We start from the raw sequence: 17,629 nt of genomic DNA, 5'->3' as shown, positions 1-17,629 counted from the left end.
TTGGTATATTCTCCAAACTCACAGCATCATTGTGGTTTTTGATGCTGTGAGTTGGGTCATTAAACCCATGGCTGAGCTGGGAAAAATTCGGACTCGTGAATCTGGCCTAAGGTTAATCGAAGGCGGAGTACACTAAAGCGAACCTGAAGTTTAAAATATATCAATAGAACCTAAGATCTTGCGGCAATCTCTCACTGTTGGGTAAGTTGAAGGACACCTGACAGCAGATTTGTACCTATGACACTGGCTGACCTGTTACATGTACGCTTGGCAGCTGAAGGCGTCTGTGTTGGTCCCATGTTCATATGTGTCCGTATTGCTGAGAAAAATACTGTTTTAATATATGCAAATGAGCCTCTAGGAGCAACGGGGGCGTGGTCATTACACCTAGAGGCTCAGCTCTCTCTGCAACTGCCGCACCCACTGCACTTTGGTGAACAGGGCCAGGCAGGTGTGATCACATTTACATTACGTGGCCATGTCAATTAGAGGGAGAGGGGGCGGCAGTTGTAGAGAGAGCAGAGCCTCTAGGTGTAATGGTAACGCCCCCGTTGCTCTTAGAGGTTCATTTGCATATAATAAAATATAATTTTTCTCAGCAATGCGGGCACATATGAACATGGGACCAACACAGATGCCTTCAGCTGCCAAGCGCACATGTAACAGGTCAGACAGTGTCATAGGTGCAAATCTGCTGACAGATGCCCTTTAAAGACAAGGAAAGATATATTTAAAAAAATGGGATAAATCTATATTAGGGTTATTAACTTTAGAAAAAAGACGATTGAGGGGAGAACTAATTACTATGTATAAATATATCAGGGGTCAGTACAGAGATCTATCCCATCATCTATTTATCCCCAGGACTGTGACTGTGACGAGGGGACATCCTCTGCGTCTGGAGGAAAGAAGGTTTGTACACAAACATAGAAGACGATTCTTTACAGTAAGAGCAGTGAGACTATGGAGCTCTCTGCCTGAGGAGGTGGTGATGGTGAGTACAATAAAGGAATTCAAGAGGGGCCTGGATGTATTTCTGGAGTGTAATAATATTACAGGCTATAGCTACTAGAGAGGGGTCGGTGATCCAGGGAGTTATTCTGATTGCCTGATTGGAGTCGGGAAGGAATTTTTTTCCCCTAAAGTGGGGAAAATTGGCTTCTACCTCACAGGTTTTTTTTTTGCCTTCCTCTGGATCAACTTGCAGGATGACATGCCGAACTGGATGGACAAATGTCTTTTTTCGTCCTTTTATACTATGTTACTATGTTATATTAACATAGGCAATCTCAATGAAATATGCAAATTGATACATTTGATTCGAGATACTGGTATTCAGAAGGAAAAGTACAAGCAGGTTTATATTGATTTGGATCATCGGTGTAAGATATATATGACTGACAATAAATTGGAGACATTGTCGAGGGGGACAAAAGAGGGGAGAACTAGAATTATTATGATTATTTTTTTTGGAGGGGGTGCAGTACATTAAGATATCTGAAGTGTTTGTTGAATTTTTTGTAACTTTACTATGTGACCATTTATTATTTAATATTCATAAACAAATATTAAGGGGAAAAAAATGTAATGTACAGTATGGCCCTGGCTCGATACGGTCACAAGCAAGTCACAGTAAAATGTAAGATTACATACAATGAAATCACATTGCAGCAATCCCATCGATTTCACCATGACTCACACATAATTACATCATGAATTCCAGGTTATAGAGAACCTCTTATATGGCTACATTCTACCCAAACCTGTACTTCAAAAGGGCCTGTCACCTCTCTGGTTTCAAAAATACTTACGTTCTCCTGAAAATAACAATTCAGTGGCAGACTCTGTAGAGACACATCCTATTGACAGGGGAAATAGTATCACCCAGCTGTCAATGTATTTATACATTTCCAAGTGGTATAACAGAGGAACAACAGAGCTCAGAGCTCTAAGAAAAGACAATCCAAAATACTTATATTATAGGGAATGCAACAATGTAGTAATCCAGACCCTATTTAAACCAACCCTTCTAAGGACCAAAGGGTTAGGAGGTAACAGGAGAGTCTGCCTGATAACTTACAACTTTCATGATGGATTTCTCCCAAGCAATAGATTTCTGCAGCTGCTGAATGCAGAGTGATACTTGTGCGGCACTTCGGGCCTCAGACAGCGCTTTCCTCCAGATCTTCAGACCTGGAGCAATGTCATCTTCAGTCCTGCAGAAAAGATAATTGATAAAAAGAAAAACATGAGACGAATTGAATTTTTTACCCAGAAACGCACATACAGTCAATGACGATCATATTAAAAGCCAAGCAGCGACGAAACGTAGATAAAAGCCAATATGTGCAACGTTAAAGCGAAAGAATCGAATGCAGAGCACAGGTTGACTGTACGCTGAGAAACGTAGTGATAATCATATACAGGTTAGGTACAGGCTAAGCACTGACTGCAGCATTACTGACATACAGAACAAAAGTTATAGTACAAAGCACCATGCAGGATTACATGATTGTAAAAAGACACAGGAAAAGCTACAGAAAAAAAACAGGCAGGAAATAACACACTCCGCCGAGCACAGAAACACAGCGATTGGTTATATATAATATATATTAATTTCAATGACCTACCCGTCACCATCACCACTAATAGATGGTGCAGGAGCAGGGACAGTAACTGTGCCCACATTATCCAGTTTGATCTGAATGGTGGTACTTAAGGGGCTCTTCAGATACCTTCTCTCAATGTTCCTCTCCAAGTCAGTCAGCCTGGTTATGGCTATATCTAGTGGGTTGTCACTCTTCCGTTCTATAGCACATGCATTGCAGCCTTCATCTCCTGTGTGGTCTCCATCATGTTCCTTATGCCATTTGGCAACAGGTTTATGTTCGTGATAAACCAAGTCTTCCCTCTCAGAATCGAGCTCCGGGCACATCCAGCCCTAAGCAGCAAGAGAAACATTAGAACAAGTTCTACCATTCATTTTCTGCTACATGTTTAATGCGGAGGTGGGGGATGGGGGGGTTTATAAATCAATGTACAAAGCAAAAAAAAAAAATGGCGGAGCCACCAAAGTAGGGGGTGTGGGCCAAATGTGGTAGCTCTCACCATCCCTCATGTGGTTGAGGTCATCTCACGGTAAGTGATAATGGCAAGGGACCATGAGAAGGTAAGAAATATGGGCACACAAGATGTGTTCTACAAGGCGATAGAAGAAATATTCATTAAGGGGGAACTCTCTTGGTATGATAGGCTACTACTTTATGATGATGGGGGTCAAACCTCTCAAAATGAAGGGGCTGCACTGCTGATTTTGTTTTTGTTTTTTTCTGCATAGTGCTGCTTCTGGCCACCAACGAAGAGGACATCTACATAAGCGCCGTGTCCAATTTATTCTTAGAATTAGCGGGGATCCCAGAGGTCAGACCCCACCAATAACCTTTTAATGTGGTAATAGCCCCTTTAAGGAAGATGGACACTTATGCAACACTTTTTTCTCACTGTTCCAATGCATATTCAACACAACCACATTTCATATGGTCTTCATTAAGGACTATTTGCAAAGTAGATTTAAATCAAAAGAAAAAAAATTGAGTTGGAACAATCTAAAGAAATTTGTTTTGCAAATGGAAATATAAGCCAAAGAACATTTTGGGATCCCAAGGATGGGGGCTGCTATGTAAGGGTGGCTCCAACTCTGGTGGACATGGCCATGTATCTGAATGTATGGTTAAATGCTGACCTCCAAAGCCAGCTTCCAATGGGGATGCTTGCTTCTGCTAAACCGCATGTATTGGATCCTCTGGAACTCTGGAGGATCCATCTGACCTGAGCAGATATTCTACTCAGGCCTCCCGGTAACAGATATAAGAGGAAGAACGACTTCCACTATTATTTATGGGTGCATTTTTTTTTATTTTAGTGGGAAATGCTCTTTCAGACAGACACAAACGTTAAAGCTCACTAGTTCCTGTGAAGAAGTAATTGAACCCTTGAAGATTACTTTAAGACAAAACATTCAACTCTTAGTGACTAGCAGAAACTCTTGCCTTCACTTGCAGACTAGCAGAAGCCACTCGTCTCTCCAGATCTTCCACCTGCTGAAGAATGGCGATATCCACCTCCATTTCATGATCCTCCATGCACCAGTTCTCCACCACGTCTCTCGTCAGTTCTCCATGATCTTGTCCTTTTGTGTCCATTAACGCTAAATGAACGATAGAAATATAGCATAACTGAGGGTCATCAAGAGCATTCGTAAAAGTTCTATCCTTTCAGATTTACGTAGACCGCTATGGATGAATTAACACATGATTTAAATGGTCAACCTCCTGTTACATTTCATGTTGTCCAGTAAGAACTTGACTGCTGGAACCTCCACTAGAAGCTCTTTTTCTATCTGAAATTTGGTCTAGTTGAAACTTGAATGGGCTGAAGATATTTGCACATTTTAGTTCTAAAAGGTGTAAAATGCAAAAGAAATTATAATTCTTATTCCTTTAACCATCTCTGTGCCTCAAGTCTTGGCAATGTTATGGTAAATTGAAAGGACAAACTATATGAGAGATCACAACCTAAAGGGCTTGAAATCTGGGGTCCTAAGCAGGGGATCCCCCTTTACGGAATTCAACCAGAGAGTACTTTAAATTGAGTTTTTTAGACTTGACAAGTACTTTAAAGGGAACCTGTCAATATGAAAATGCTAATTAATCTTCAGGTAGCATATCATAGAGCATGAGGAGCTGAGCAGATTGCACAGCTCTAGAGGGCAGGCTGCCAGTCACTGATAGGACCTCCTCCTGGACTTCAAAGCCCGAATGAGCAGAAATGTGTATATATATATATATATATATATATATATATATAAAAAGAAGGACGCAACCATCGATTTCAACGAAACTTGGTATACACATCTCTTGCTACCTGGAAAGAAATCTTGTGGGGTTCACAGCTCTTTGGGACGTACCGTTCCTGAGATTTTCCCAAAAAATTACCTGCATTAGCTAATACAAGCCTGCAAGTCTTTCTCTTCAAATCCCAACTGCCATACACACGGTCACATGTCCCTTATCAGCCAATAGAATCTCGCAGGCCCTTAGTCTCCACATACACACAGTTTTACTCCAGGTTTTCATAACAACCCAGCCATTTTTCTTCACTGCTGTAGGTTAGCTTTAGGATAGGGCTACACGACGACATAAGTCGCACGACACATAGGGCACAGCTACACTGCGACATGTGTCACGCGACAATTTTTATAATGATAGTCGATAGTGTTGCACTGCGACTGTCGCAGAAAAATTCATCTTGGATGGATTTTTTGCAACTGTCGTGTCGCAGTCGCAGCATGTCACATGTCGCAGTGCGACACCATAGCCTATCATTATAAAAATTGTTGAGACAAAATGTCGCGCGACACATGTCGTTGTGTAGCTCTAGCATTAGAGGGGCAGGGCGCTGTGGAGGTCACTGTTAAAGGGGTGGGCAATGTGGAGGTCACTGTTAAAGAGGCGTTCACTGTGGATGTTACTGTTAAGGGGGTAGGCCGCTGTCGAGGTCACTGTTAAAGGGGCGGACACTGTGGAGGTCACTGTTAAGGGGGCAGGGGCCACTTTTAAAGGGGCAACTGCTGTGGAGGTCCCTATTAAGGCAGCGGGGTACTGTGGAGGTCACTGTTAAGGGGGTGGGCCCCTGAGGAGGTCACTGTCAAGGGAGTGGGGTGCTGTGAAACTCACTGTTAAAGGGACGGGCTGCTGAGAAGGTCAAAGTTAAGGGGATGGGCTGCTGTGGACGTCCCATTTTAAAGTGGCGGGGCACTGTGGGGTGTCAGTGTTAAGGGGTGGGGGACTGTGGAGTTCACTGTTAAAGGGGTGGGGTGCTGTAGAGGTCACTGTTATGGGAGATACTGTCGATATCTTTTAACGACACACACAAACATTAAACAAAATAGATGAAATATACCCGTGCGAAGCCGTGTTCTTCTGCTAGTTTAAATCAATAAATTACAAGTTTTACTGAATGTTTTCCCATAAAATTATATATAAAGCTGCTCAGCTCCTCCTGCTCTATAACATGCTGCCTTCAGCTCAGATACCAACATGTCAGGTTCCCTTTAAGTAATAATATTGCATGCTGTCTGAGAACCTGGCACTTACAATCTCTATTTTTTAGACAGGCTTGGGTGATGTAGTCTAAGTGCTTCTGAATTTGCTTCTGTAAAGACTTCTCTCGTATACCTCGAAGATTCAATACTTTCAAGAGAGATTTCAGATCGTCTGGATCTGTGATTCTCCACCAGCCAAACTGCATTTCTAGAAACCAAAAATAGCAGAAACGATTATTATTATTATTTATTATTATTAAAGCGCCATTCATTCCATAGCGCTGTACATATGATAAGCGGTGCACATACATAATACAGATAATTGCACTAATCATAAACAAGACGAGTTACAAACTGGTAGAGAAGGAGAGAGGGCCCTGCCCGTGAGGGCTTACAATCTACATGGTATGGGAGAAGGACACAGTAGGAGACGGTAAAGTTGGTCATGGCGGTATAGAGGCAGCAGGGTCACTGGTTGTAGGCTTGTCTGAAGAGGTGGGTTTTTAGGTTTCTTTTGAGGGATTCCACTGTAGGTGAGAGTCTGATATGTTGGGGTAGCGAGTTCCAGAGTATGGGGGATGCACGGGAGAAATCTTGGAGACGATTGTGGGAAGAGGCGATAAGAGGAGAGGAGAGGAGAGAAGGAGGTCTTGTGAGGATCGGAGAGTGCGTGTAGGGATATATCGGGAAAGTAGCTCAGAGATGTAGGGAGAGGACAGGTTATGGACGGCCTTGTATGTATTTGTTAGTACTTTGAAGTGAATTCGCTGGGCAATGGGGAGCCAGTGAAGGGATTGGCAGAGGGGAGAGGCAGAGGAGTAACAGGGTGAGAGGTGGATTAGTCGGGCAGCAGAGTTGAGGATAGATTGGAGGGGTGCGAGAGTGCTAGATGGAAGGCCACAGAGGAGAATGTTGCAGTAGTCTAGGCGGGAGATAATTAGGGCATGTACAAGCATTTTCGCAGATTCAAAGTTAAGGATAGCGCGGATGCAGGAGATATTTTTGAGTTGGAGGCAGCAGGTGGTGGAAAGGGATTGGATGTGCGGTCGGAAGGAGAGGGCAGAATCCAAGGTCACTCCAAGGCAGTGGACTTGGTTGACCAGGGATAGTGTGCAGCCATTGATCGTGATAGATCGCTCAGTTGGGGGGGGGGGGGGGGGGGGGGGGGGGTTGAGCAAGATGGGGGAAAGATGATGAATTCTGTTTTATCCATGTTAAGTTTTAGAAAGCGAGAGGAGAAGAAGGATGATATAGAAGATAGACATTAGTGGATTCTGGATAGTAAGGTGGGGATGTCTGGACCAGAGAGGTAGATTTGTGTGTTGTCAGTATAAAAGTGATACTGAAAGCCATGGGACTCTATGAGATGTCCCAGGCCAAAAGTGTAGATAGAGAAGAGCAGGGGACCGAGGACAGAGCCTTGCGGGACACCAACAGAGAGGAAATGAGACGAGGAGGTGGTGTGAGAGTGGGAGACGCTAAATATCCGTTATTGGAGGTATGATGTGATCCAGTAGAGGGCCAGGTCAGTGATGCCAATAGATAAGAGAGTTTGTAACAGAAGGGAGTGGTCGACAGTGTCGAAGGCAGAGGACAGGTCAAGGAGGAGGAGGAGGACAGAGTAATGTTTTTTGGTTTTGGCTGTCAGTAGGTCATTGGTGACTTTGGTGAGGGCAGTCTAAGTCGAGTGGTGGGGTCGGAAGCCAGATTGTAGGCGGTCAAAGAGGGAGCAGGAGGAAAGGTGAGAGGACAGTTCAGAATGGACATGTTGTTCAAGTAGCTTTGAGGCAAATGGAAGAAGTGATATGGGGCGATAAATGGACAAAAAAGATGGGACAAGTGAAGGCTTTTTCAGGATGGGTGTAATGGTAGCATGTTTAAAAGCAGAGGGGAAGACACCAGAGGTTAGTAACGATAAGGTTATATGCTTGACACATTTTAATCATGAAATAAATTTTTTCATATTTATCAGAGCTAAGAAATCAAAGATAACTAACTGTATCCAAGTGTACAAAGGCATATAAGTGGAAAATAATATAAAAAGGTAAAAAAAAAAGCAAAACACCGGCTTCAAAGTACCTTCTGGAATTGGTCGAGGGCTAGCAAAATCCACCTGTTTGGGTAACTCCACGGCAGGAGATGGGGTGCAGACAGATTTGTCACTTTGTGGCACAGGAGATTCACTTTTGCTGGCTTGAGCATTTGGGGTGATGAAAGCGTGCCCATTTCCTTCAGCCAATCCAAGTCCAAAACTTGGCATTGGAGAAGAAAAAGGGAGATTTCCTGGCGCTACTGGTGACGGCCATCCGTAAAACTGTAGTCCCATGAGAGGTAAACCAGGCTTCATCTAGATGTATAAATTGACAATTATAGATGAGATCTCATAAGAGATGATTAACTATTTATTCATATTCATTAGGCTACATTCACATGAACATATTTTGTTTCCGTGTCCGTTCTGTTTTCTTTTTGGCGTATTGGATGAGAACTCATTCATTTTAATGGGTTTACAAAAAATACGTACAGCCATTGTTACAATGGATCCACCAAAAAAAAACAGATGCCATACGGACGTCAGCCGTTTTTTTTTCGGATCCGCAATTTGTGGACCGCAAAACACATATGGTCGTGTGAATGTAGCCTTAGAAAAATAAAGAACTAAAAAAAGTCAGATAAAGAAACAAAATAACTATTTGCTGCCTACTCTTCTGCATCGTGTCTCTGCTGGAAAATCATTGTTTGGAAGTACACAAAAAGCTCATGACCTACTGCTCTCCCCTGAGAAAAATTGGGTCCCATGGCTTTGCTGATTAAAGGGTCACTGAGGTTTGATAAAATTTTTGATATGTCATAGAGACCTCTAGAACAAGGAGAGAGAAGCGCTTGGGCGTCACCCTCTCCTCGTTGCAAAGGATGGGATTAAGACGGGGCCTAACCACTTTCCATCATATCCAGTCCATCTCGCATACTATCCTGCAGAGGAGGAGGGCATGTTATGTGAGCACTTCTCTCTTCTCGTTCTAGCGATCAGTGGGGATCTCAGCCCTCAGACCCCCACTGATCAAAACCTTTGATATGTCTCTATGACATATTTTAAGTTTTATGAAAACTCAGTGAACCTTAGGTCCCATGGCTTTGCAGATTAAAGGGTCACTGAGGTTTGATAACATTTTTTATATATCATAGACACATATGAAAAGTTTTGATTGGTGGGGGTCTGAGAACTGAGACCCCAATAGATCTCTAGAATTAGGAGAGAGAAGCGCTTGGGTATTGCGCTCTCTCTTCACTGCAGAGGATGGAATAACTATGGGGCCTATTGACTTTTGATTATATACAGTCCATCTCGCTAACTATCCTGCAGTGTGGAGGGCATGTTATGGGAGTCTCTCCTCGCTCAGACCTCCACTGATCAAAACCTTTGATATGTCTCTATGACATATGAAAAGTTTTATGAAAACTTAATGAACCTTTAAAGAGGACCTTTTCATGGATTTTTTTAAGTTTAATTAAATACCTTTCCTTATGCTGCCACCCTGCCTGTTTTATTTCAAATACCGCTCGTACGCTCCGCTGTGCCCCCTTGCTGTTTTTCCGCCAGTATATTAATACTGAGCATCGGTACAGGGAGGAGGGGATGCCAGGGTTTCTCAATGGGTGTCTCCTCCTCCCTGACTGTGACGCTCTCTGCTGTGATTGGACCGCGCTACAGCCAGGGAGAAGGAGACACCCATTGAGAAACCCTGGCATCCCCTCCTCCCTGTACCGATGCTCAGTATTAACATACTGGCAGGAAAACAGCAAGGGGGCACAGCGGAGCGTACGAGCGCTATTTGAATAAAACAGGCAGGGTGGAAGCATCAGCGGGGGGTACACCGCAAGGAAAGGTATTTAATTAAACTAAAAAAAATCCATGAAAGGTCCTCTTTAAAGGGGTATTTCAGGGATCAGCAATCTCTGGCGTTCCAGCTGTTTAGAAACTACAACTCCCAGAATCCTCCTTTCACTTCTATGGGAGTTACAAGAACAGCCAAGTAAATGTGCATGCTGGGAGTTGTAGTTTCACAGCAGCTGGAGTGCCAGAGGTTGCTGATCCCTAGTGTACTACCATCTTCAGATGTGCCAAGCCTGATAAGTGCAGGTTGAACAGCATAGGATAAAAATTACATAAAGGCTTTGAAGGAACACTTCATGCAAAATTGACTGCAACAGGAGTATAAAGGTGCTTTCACTCGCATCAAAAATCTGCCAGAAAATATGCAGCAGCATGCAGACTTCCCCATGCTATCGTATAGGGCTGAAAAGTGTCAACCTGTGCTCTGCTGCGGAAAAACATTCTGTTGTGGAAATAATGATGTGCTGCAGTTTTTCTAAAGCAGAATGACTCCATTGCTTTTGATGAGGGGGGATGTAAACCACACAGAAATCTGCAACAAAACCTGCAGGAAAATATGCGCCTAAAAATCCGCACAAAAATTCTGCACCTACGTATTTTCTGGCGGATTTTTCTGCCACACGTTAAGGCATCCTTAGTACATTATGCTTTCCGCAGAGCCAAGGGTAGGAGGAGCATGACACAGTGATTCAAGATTTGGGGGGGTTACTATCTCTCCTAGGGGAGTGAGAAGGATTATAGGCCATATATGCTCCTCTGGAATTCTGGGAAGAAGGGCTGCAAATGAGCTCTTAACAAGCTCTGCCTCTAATGCCACCAGATGTAAGGCAGCTATGCTGTAAGTCAATGTTTGACCCTTTAAATAGGCCTTGAGATATGACTTGGACAGTAAATAAGCCAGCACCTTATCTGCAGACAGAGATAGTACCTCCCAAATCATGACTTCACCCGGTTAAGCCAGTGCTCTCTGCTCTGCACTGATGAGGGGAAATCACCCGAAACAGCTGGCTGCAGATGAGGTGCTGGCTTATTTATTATCCGAGTCATGTCTCAAGGCCTGTTTAAAGGGTCGCACATTAACTTCTAGGATAGCTGCCTTACATCTAGTGGCATCAGAGGCAGAGCTTGTTAAGAGCTCATTTGCATCCCTTTCTTCACAGCGATTCAAAGAACACCAAAGAGAGAGTCCTTGTGTCACACATAACCCCCTCATGCCCTTGTGTTCCTTTGAAAGCTGAAACCATTTCTACAGAGATGTCCTGAAAGGGCATTTAATTCTCTTAATTTCTTCATAGCAACAGACTACACTCTGACAAGGCTGAATATTGTAGTCTGTTGCCAAGGAAAGGCTTTGGTAGCAAATCCCTGTGCATCTGAAGCTAAACTTTAATGGTACCTACTGACCTGAAGTGGAGACATGGTGAATGGACTGAGTCCCAAACTATTCTGTACAGAAGAGGAGTTCATGCCCGGGGATGGCACTGGTGAAGGAGACTGAGATGGTTGCTGAGATTGGCTGGTAGTCGCTACTGACGTGGAATACTCTACGTGTGTTACTGAAGTGTCATCGCAGGGCGTCCGAGGAAGAAGACTGAACCACTGTCGGCTCTTGTCGGTAAGAGTTTTCAGCAGCTGTTCATTGGGAATTATGGGGGAGTGGTAAAACTTTCCAGCACCACTGACTATAGGACTGAATGGGTTCAAGTCTGTCTTTTCGGGGTTACATTGGGAAGTGCTGGCCTGCAGGTGGATGGGTGTGCTCCTGGCATTATGCTGGAAAGGCACAGGGCAGCCGTTTGGTGAAACACTTGCTTTTGGGGTTATAAAGTCCATCTCAGGGGGCATTTTGGCTACTTCTAGCAATTTGCTCAGTTTAGAAAAGGATCCAGGTTTTTGGAGAAATAAATTGGTGCTGTCTTTATCCTTGAGACATTTCTGTTCCGCAGCGCTGGTGTTCACACAGTTAGGTTTCTCGTCAAAGCTCTCAATGGCTTCTTCTTTTATCTGGATGGTTTCTACTTGGCGTTTCCTCTCCTTCTCTTTTGCCATTTCTTCTGGACCTATACATGGTTAATATGTAAAGACGCCATATAGATGGTAAGTACAGGGGTCAATCCATGATTTAGGATTTGTAAGACCACTGCAAATAAAACGTTGTTTTTTTTTTCATTTTCACCTGTATATAGATGTCTTACTTCAGCAAATGGCATTTATCATGTAGAGAGAGTTACTATAACCCACTTACTAATGTATTGTGATTGTCCATATTGCTTCCTTTGCTGGCTGGATTCATTTTTCCATCACATTATACACTGCTCGTTTCCAGGGGTTACAACCACCCTGCAGTCCATCAGTGGTGGTCGTGCTTGCACACTATAGGAAAAAGCGCCAGCCTCTCTGGTGGCCGAGACCATGTTAGTGCGCATTAGCCGCATGCACAGCAGTTCCTTTTCCGCCACCTCGTATCTGTGCTGCAGCAGAGGCCGTAACCCCTGGAAACGAGCAGTGTATAATGCGATGGAAAAATGAATCCAGCCAGCAAAGGAGGCAATATGGACAATCACAATACATTAGTAAGTGCCTTGTATTCACTTTCTCTACATAATAAACGCCATTGGCTGAAGTGACACAATCCCTTTAATGTTACACAACATTCTAAGGTTATACAGGGGTGAAGCAGTGGGGTGGTAATTGCAGGGCATGTTGAGGGATGCCAATGAGCTAACTTTGTCTTGACAGAGGCACTTACATACTGAGGGTATTTACATACTGGGCTAGGGCTGCAAACTGAATGCTTGTTCAGGGTGAAGAAAGGCAACTCCCAACATGTACATCTTACTGAGGGCTCAGATGTCATGTGAACAGAACTTATCGCATAAAGACTGCACCTCATCTAAATTTAAAGTGAGTCACCAGACAGGAAATTCACTGTTAAACCAGGTACAGTGTCTTGTAGGTCTAGCTCACCTGCATGTAATGATACCTACACTTAGCAATCGGTTTCTTCATTTTGGAGAAAAGGTAGTTTTAATCCACATGCAAATGAACAATTAAGTGCACTAAGGGTGGGCCCAAGCTACTCTGTGCACCCTTGCTTCTCCTGCCTCCTCTTCCAGCCCCTCCCTCTTCTTCTTCATTGAAAGGACCACATTGCTGCATAGTCATTTCGAGGGAGCAGGAGGAGCAAGGGCATCAGTTATGAACCAGTTTTCTAGTGTATATCTGGCGCAGATTGTGGTGCAAAGGTTATTTGCGCTGCAATGCAATCTGTGACTTTTCCCCGCTCCCACCAGGTCTAAAAAAGGGGAAGTGGCGTGGGCGGGGAAGCGGATGGGCCGGCAGAAAATGGTCTGAACATAAGCCAGCAAGGAACACTTAGACCGGCGGTGGATGCGGCAAAGTTATATAGAGGCCGGAGCCTCTACATAACTTCGGCGGATCCACCGCCAGCGCAAGGGGTTATAGACGCCATTTTAGACGCCGGCCTTAATAAATGATCCCTTAGGTTCCTAATTAAGCCCCTCACCTTCACCACTCTCCATGCCTTCCACAAATATGCCACCGCACTGTGGAAGAATCCAGTACCTACGCCGGTACCGATCTTGCCCAAACATCATAGAGCGCAAGGAATGAGATGATTCAAACAGCTTCTTCCTGTACTGGTTTTGTTGCTGTGAAAACAAGATATGGATGTATAAGAAGGGCTCTAGTGCTAGCATGTACAAAATCAGAGTCCTATACAGCGTCAGTCTACAGAACGTGACATGTTTTACAGGGAAGAACCATTTATTACCTTCAGAAGCTTTTCAATCTGTTTCTCCAGTTCTTCTACAGTTGCCGTCTGATCCCCATCGTCCTATCGTTAATAACAAAAAGTAGAAGGAGGTGAAATTACACACAGTCAACATTTGGGGTAAAGAAATGAAATGGACCACTGGAGAATTCTAAAAATTGACAAGCTGCAAGGTTGGTTTTTTCCAAAGGTGATAAGCTGGTGAGCTAAAAGTGACAAGTGCTCTCAGGGGTGTATGCGGAGGAAAGAGGACCCCATAACAGAAATCCATATGGACCACCCCCTGGTGAGGGCTGTCCGTCAACAGCTTAGCCATGCAATCAACGCCCCAACCATTCATTCTCCCCCCGTTGTGTGAAGCGGAGTTGGATATTTTACAGATTTCATAGCTATTACAAAGGATGAGGGGCCTGTTACAGGTTTTGTATAGGGGCCCAGAAGCTTCTTACTCGTATCTAATGGATCACTGGTAGGAAAGTTTAAAAATATATTTCAAACTTTGTCAATTCTATAAATATCTATTATATATTTGTTAATCCAGATAACTTCACACACAGTACATCAATGTCCTGTACCTCATCATCACAGCTCTGAGACTTTTTCCCTTTTTTATCGTCGTCCTCTTCTTCGTCTTCATCTGCTGGGTCATCAGTGTCATCCTCATCGTCATCATCAAAGTCACTATCTGTGCCCTTCCGTCTTCGTTTCCTGCCAGGTGTGGGGGTGCCCAATGAAGGGTGCTCATCTGCACCTTCGGGGCCTGCAATGGAGTCTCGCTTTCCAGTTTTCTTTGCATGTATTATTCTCAGCCTTTGTGAAAATTAAATATAACGATCGTGAGTTGGTTCTTTTAATAACGTTTCACCCTTTTTTAAATGCTGCTTATCAGCAAAATGCTCAGCCTTCTTGCCAGCCCCTCCAATTTACTACCGTCAGATCCCTATGGTGCTGTTAGTTCCTTTCATTAGACTTGTAATTAGACTGGGACTGGCAATAGGAACACACACACATAAATGTCCCCCTATTAGGCTTTTCTGACATTGGTCTAATGCTTATAAAATTTTTAAAATTAAAATAAATCAATAAATAAAATCAGCAATAAATTCTGAAACGAAACTTACTTGCGAAGCTTGCCTTCCACCATCCACTTGTCTCTCCTGAGATTGGACATGTGGTCTAAACTTTTGTCAATTTCACTACAATTGAAAATAAAATAAATGATTTCATATCTAATTATGAAGCAATGTAATGAATAGGATTCATAGAAGGACATATACCTAACAACACTTTTGCTGCAGGCAAGTTCATTAACCAGAAAAGCAAACACTGATGCCTTTTCTGCTGGGGTATGTGCTTGGAAGGATTTGGTCTTAAGACTTTCGGTGAATTCAGTCTGTCCACAATGCGCCTCCATATAGATCTGAAGGATCTCGGACACGTTGTCACGATTGATGCCGATGTTCATCAAATGTTCCCCAAGGGCGGTTTTGGCCTTAAAGAGAAAATAAAAAAAGGTAAAAACCCAACAAATTTCATAGTAAAGCTATAAATCTGGATAACCTTGATAGTTCACTAGCAGAGAATAAGTCTGGTCAAGAAGAAAATGTGGGCATTGGTGGTAAGGGCTGGCGCAGACTTAATATTGTGCATACCCAGCTTCACCAACAAAAAGATGAAGAAGGAGTTTTATAAAGGGGTCTCCAAGGACAGAGACTGTAAATTTCCCCTCCTTTTTGCTCCACCTCCTATTACACTCACTGTCTACAACAGGGATCAGCAACCTCCGGCACTCCAGCTGTTCAGAGACTACAACTCTCAGAATGCTTCCTTCCTAGTGACACAATCAGTGTAATATCTGGGTGGGATCAGAATAGTTTACTGGCTAATACCTCACATCTCGGTGGTCTAGGTTGATGAACGTGTTACTATTGATGTCCATTTTTGTATTAATTTCTAATTGCTGACAAAGCTGTAATATTTTACCTTGTATCCTGGTGGGACTCCGGGATCACACACGGCAGCAGATAGGAGTCTTACTAGCAAATCTAAAACCTCTCCCAGGCTCTCCCCCATATTTAATAAGCCTTCTTGAAAGATGTTTAAAGATGGGATATCTTTATGAATGTCAAAGTCCAATACTTTTCCAAAGTTACGGAGGAACTGTACCACCATGAGACAATTGGAGAATGTGCTACCAGACAGGATCAATCCTGGGATACGTAGCAGTTCTGGCAAGGGCTGAAAGAAGAAAGTGAAAGGTGATTAAGCATCACTTTAAATTGATTACATGTTATGTTAATAAGAAATAGCACAAAGTTGGCCTAGGGGTGACACGTTTCCTAATTTTGAGGGAAGATCTCACAATTTCATGTTGCAAAAAGTACTCAATAGCCGTCCATGAAGAAACCAAACCATAGGGGTACTATGAAAAACAATTGTCTACTAACATCATAAAAATAATTTATAAGGGTACAGCTAAGCCAGACAGATCACAATTTCCCAAGACAATGACATCTTGAAGCTTCCAATATCTTCTGTGAATGGATTGTTTCCACAATGGCATTAGGTTCCATAGATGAAACCTGTAAGTGGTTTGTACTAGGAGGTCTTCATGCGCTTACCTTCTGGTCAGCCAAACACATATCTTCAGTTGGCTTCTTCAGTTCCTTGGCCAGTTCCAGTTCTAAGCGACGTTGTTCAAGTTTACGCTCCTTATTCAGGCGTTTCTCATCTTGTTTTTCTTGTTTTAAACGTTCTCTCTCCTATAGGAAAAAGTACAATAAAATGTAAACCTTTGTTAACATAAAAAAATTTAAAAAATATTGACATTTCTAATGGTGACCCATTATTCCAGGGGTCCAGGAATGTGCCCAGGGCACCAATGGGGTCCAAACAAGGTACTTTTTCTGTATTCAGATAAGGAAGTGAACTGTATGTTTGTCCCATAACCTAGCTACAGCACCATTACAATGCCTAATAGCAACTTAATACTTTTGTACTTGCTCCCAGCTTGTCATTTCTTACATTGCCCTAACAGATAAAAAATATTCCTATAATGAAGCTTGATCAGCGGGAGTCCCATGGCTGGGACCCCTTTTCCTCCCTAATCTTCAGAATGAAGGAGCAGCGGCACCTTCCTGATGCTCTTGGCTACTGGATATGCAGGGAACTATGATGCAGCCGCATGCACTTTAAGAGATTCTGTCACCACGATCATGGACTATTATCTGAGGTAATGCATGAGTAGTACTGCACATAAATCCAGATTCCCATTTTTTTATATTTTCCTATTGCTCCCCCATTCACCTGCTGTCAGCTCTCAAAGCTTCACTGAAGTACACAGTTCAAACTGCAGGGGCATCCAAAGACCCTACAGTGAAACTTCCCGGTATCATGCCCTGCTCAGGCTATGTGCGGAGGTCTGCCAGATTAGCAGCACGTGTCTAGCCTTTTGTTCTGTTTTGTTTTGGAGTCAAGCTAGATCCGCTTCCCTTCAGGTGCACTGAGTGGGGTCGTTGGTTTCAGTTTAAATCACACCCACTCCTAGTGTTCCCTGCGGGTTATAGCTTCTGTCTGGCTCTGTGTTTGCAAGGAAGGAAGGATTGGCTGTTCCTGCTCAAAAGATAAGTTGGTTTTTTGTTCTCTTGTGGTTTGCTGTCTAGGCTGTTAGAGAGACGCCTGCCCCTCCAGGTTCGGAGGGAGCAGGCTGCCTCTGTTCCCCCTTTCATCAGCTTAGGGATTTTTAGGGTATTCTCAGCCCAGGCACGAGGACACGTTATTCCCACCTTAAGGGTCTGAACGTGGGCTTAGCAGATAGGGAGAGCTGGTAGGGGTTTAT

The 17,629-nt window shown here is 43.4% G+C and overlaps 1 protein-coding gene across 18 annotated transcripts in view; it reads right to left on the bottom strand.

The window, feature by feature from the left end:
* The window catches only part of BAZ2B (bromodomain adjacent to zinc finger domain 2B), a 312,108-nt gene that overhangs the window by 12,785 nt on the left and 281,694 nt on the right, over window positions 1-17,629 (bottom strand). For 15 of the 18 annotated variants that reach the window (XM_040441910.1, XM_040441913.1, XM_040441909.1 and 12 more), the window contains 13 exons: window positions 16,413-16,553; window positions 15,775-16,029; window positions 15,069-15,283; window positions 14,913-14,987; window positions 14,367-14,601; window positions 13,792-13,854; window positions 13,525-13,669; window positions 11,403-12,058; window positions 8,183-8,450; window positions 6,156-6,311; window positions 4,050-4,207; window positions 2,631-2,941; window positions 2,081-2,216 (listed from right to left, as the gene is read on the bottom strand). In XM_040441910.1, coding sequence (XP_040297844.1) covers window positions 2,081-2,216; window positions 2,631-2,941; window positions 4,050-4,207; window positions 6,156-6,311; window positions 8,183-8,450; window positions 11,403-12,058; window positions 13,525-13,669; window positions 13,792-13,854; window positions 14,367-14,601; window positions 14,913-14,987; window positions 15,069-15,283; window positions 15,775-16,029; window positions 16,413-16,553 — 2,814 coding nt within the window. The remainder of the gene's footprint in view (window positions 1-2,080; window positions 2,217-2,630; window positions 2,942-4,049; window positions 4,208-6,155; window positions 6,312-8,182; window positions 8,451-11,402; window positions 12,059-13,524; window positions 13,670-13,791; window positions 13,855-14,366; window positions 14,602-14,912; window positions 14,988-15,068; window positions 15,284-15,774; window positions 16,030-16,412; window positions 16,554-17,629) is intronic. The other 3 variants (XM_040441924.1, XM_040441925.1, XM_040441926.1) reach the window with 1 other exon arrangement.

This window comes from Bufo bufo, chromosome 7 (genome assembly GCF_905171765.1).
Source record: "Bufo bufo chromosome 7, aBufBuf1.1, whole genome shotgun sequence".
In the NCBI taxonomy this organism is placed as follows: domain Eukaryota; kingdom Metazoa; phylum Chordata; class Amphibia; order Anura; family Bufonidae; genus Bufo; species Bufo bufo.
This window is presented reverse-complemented; position numbering and strand designations above follow the sequence as displayed.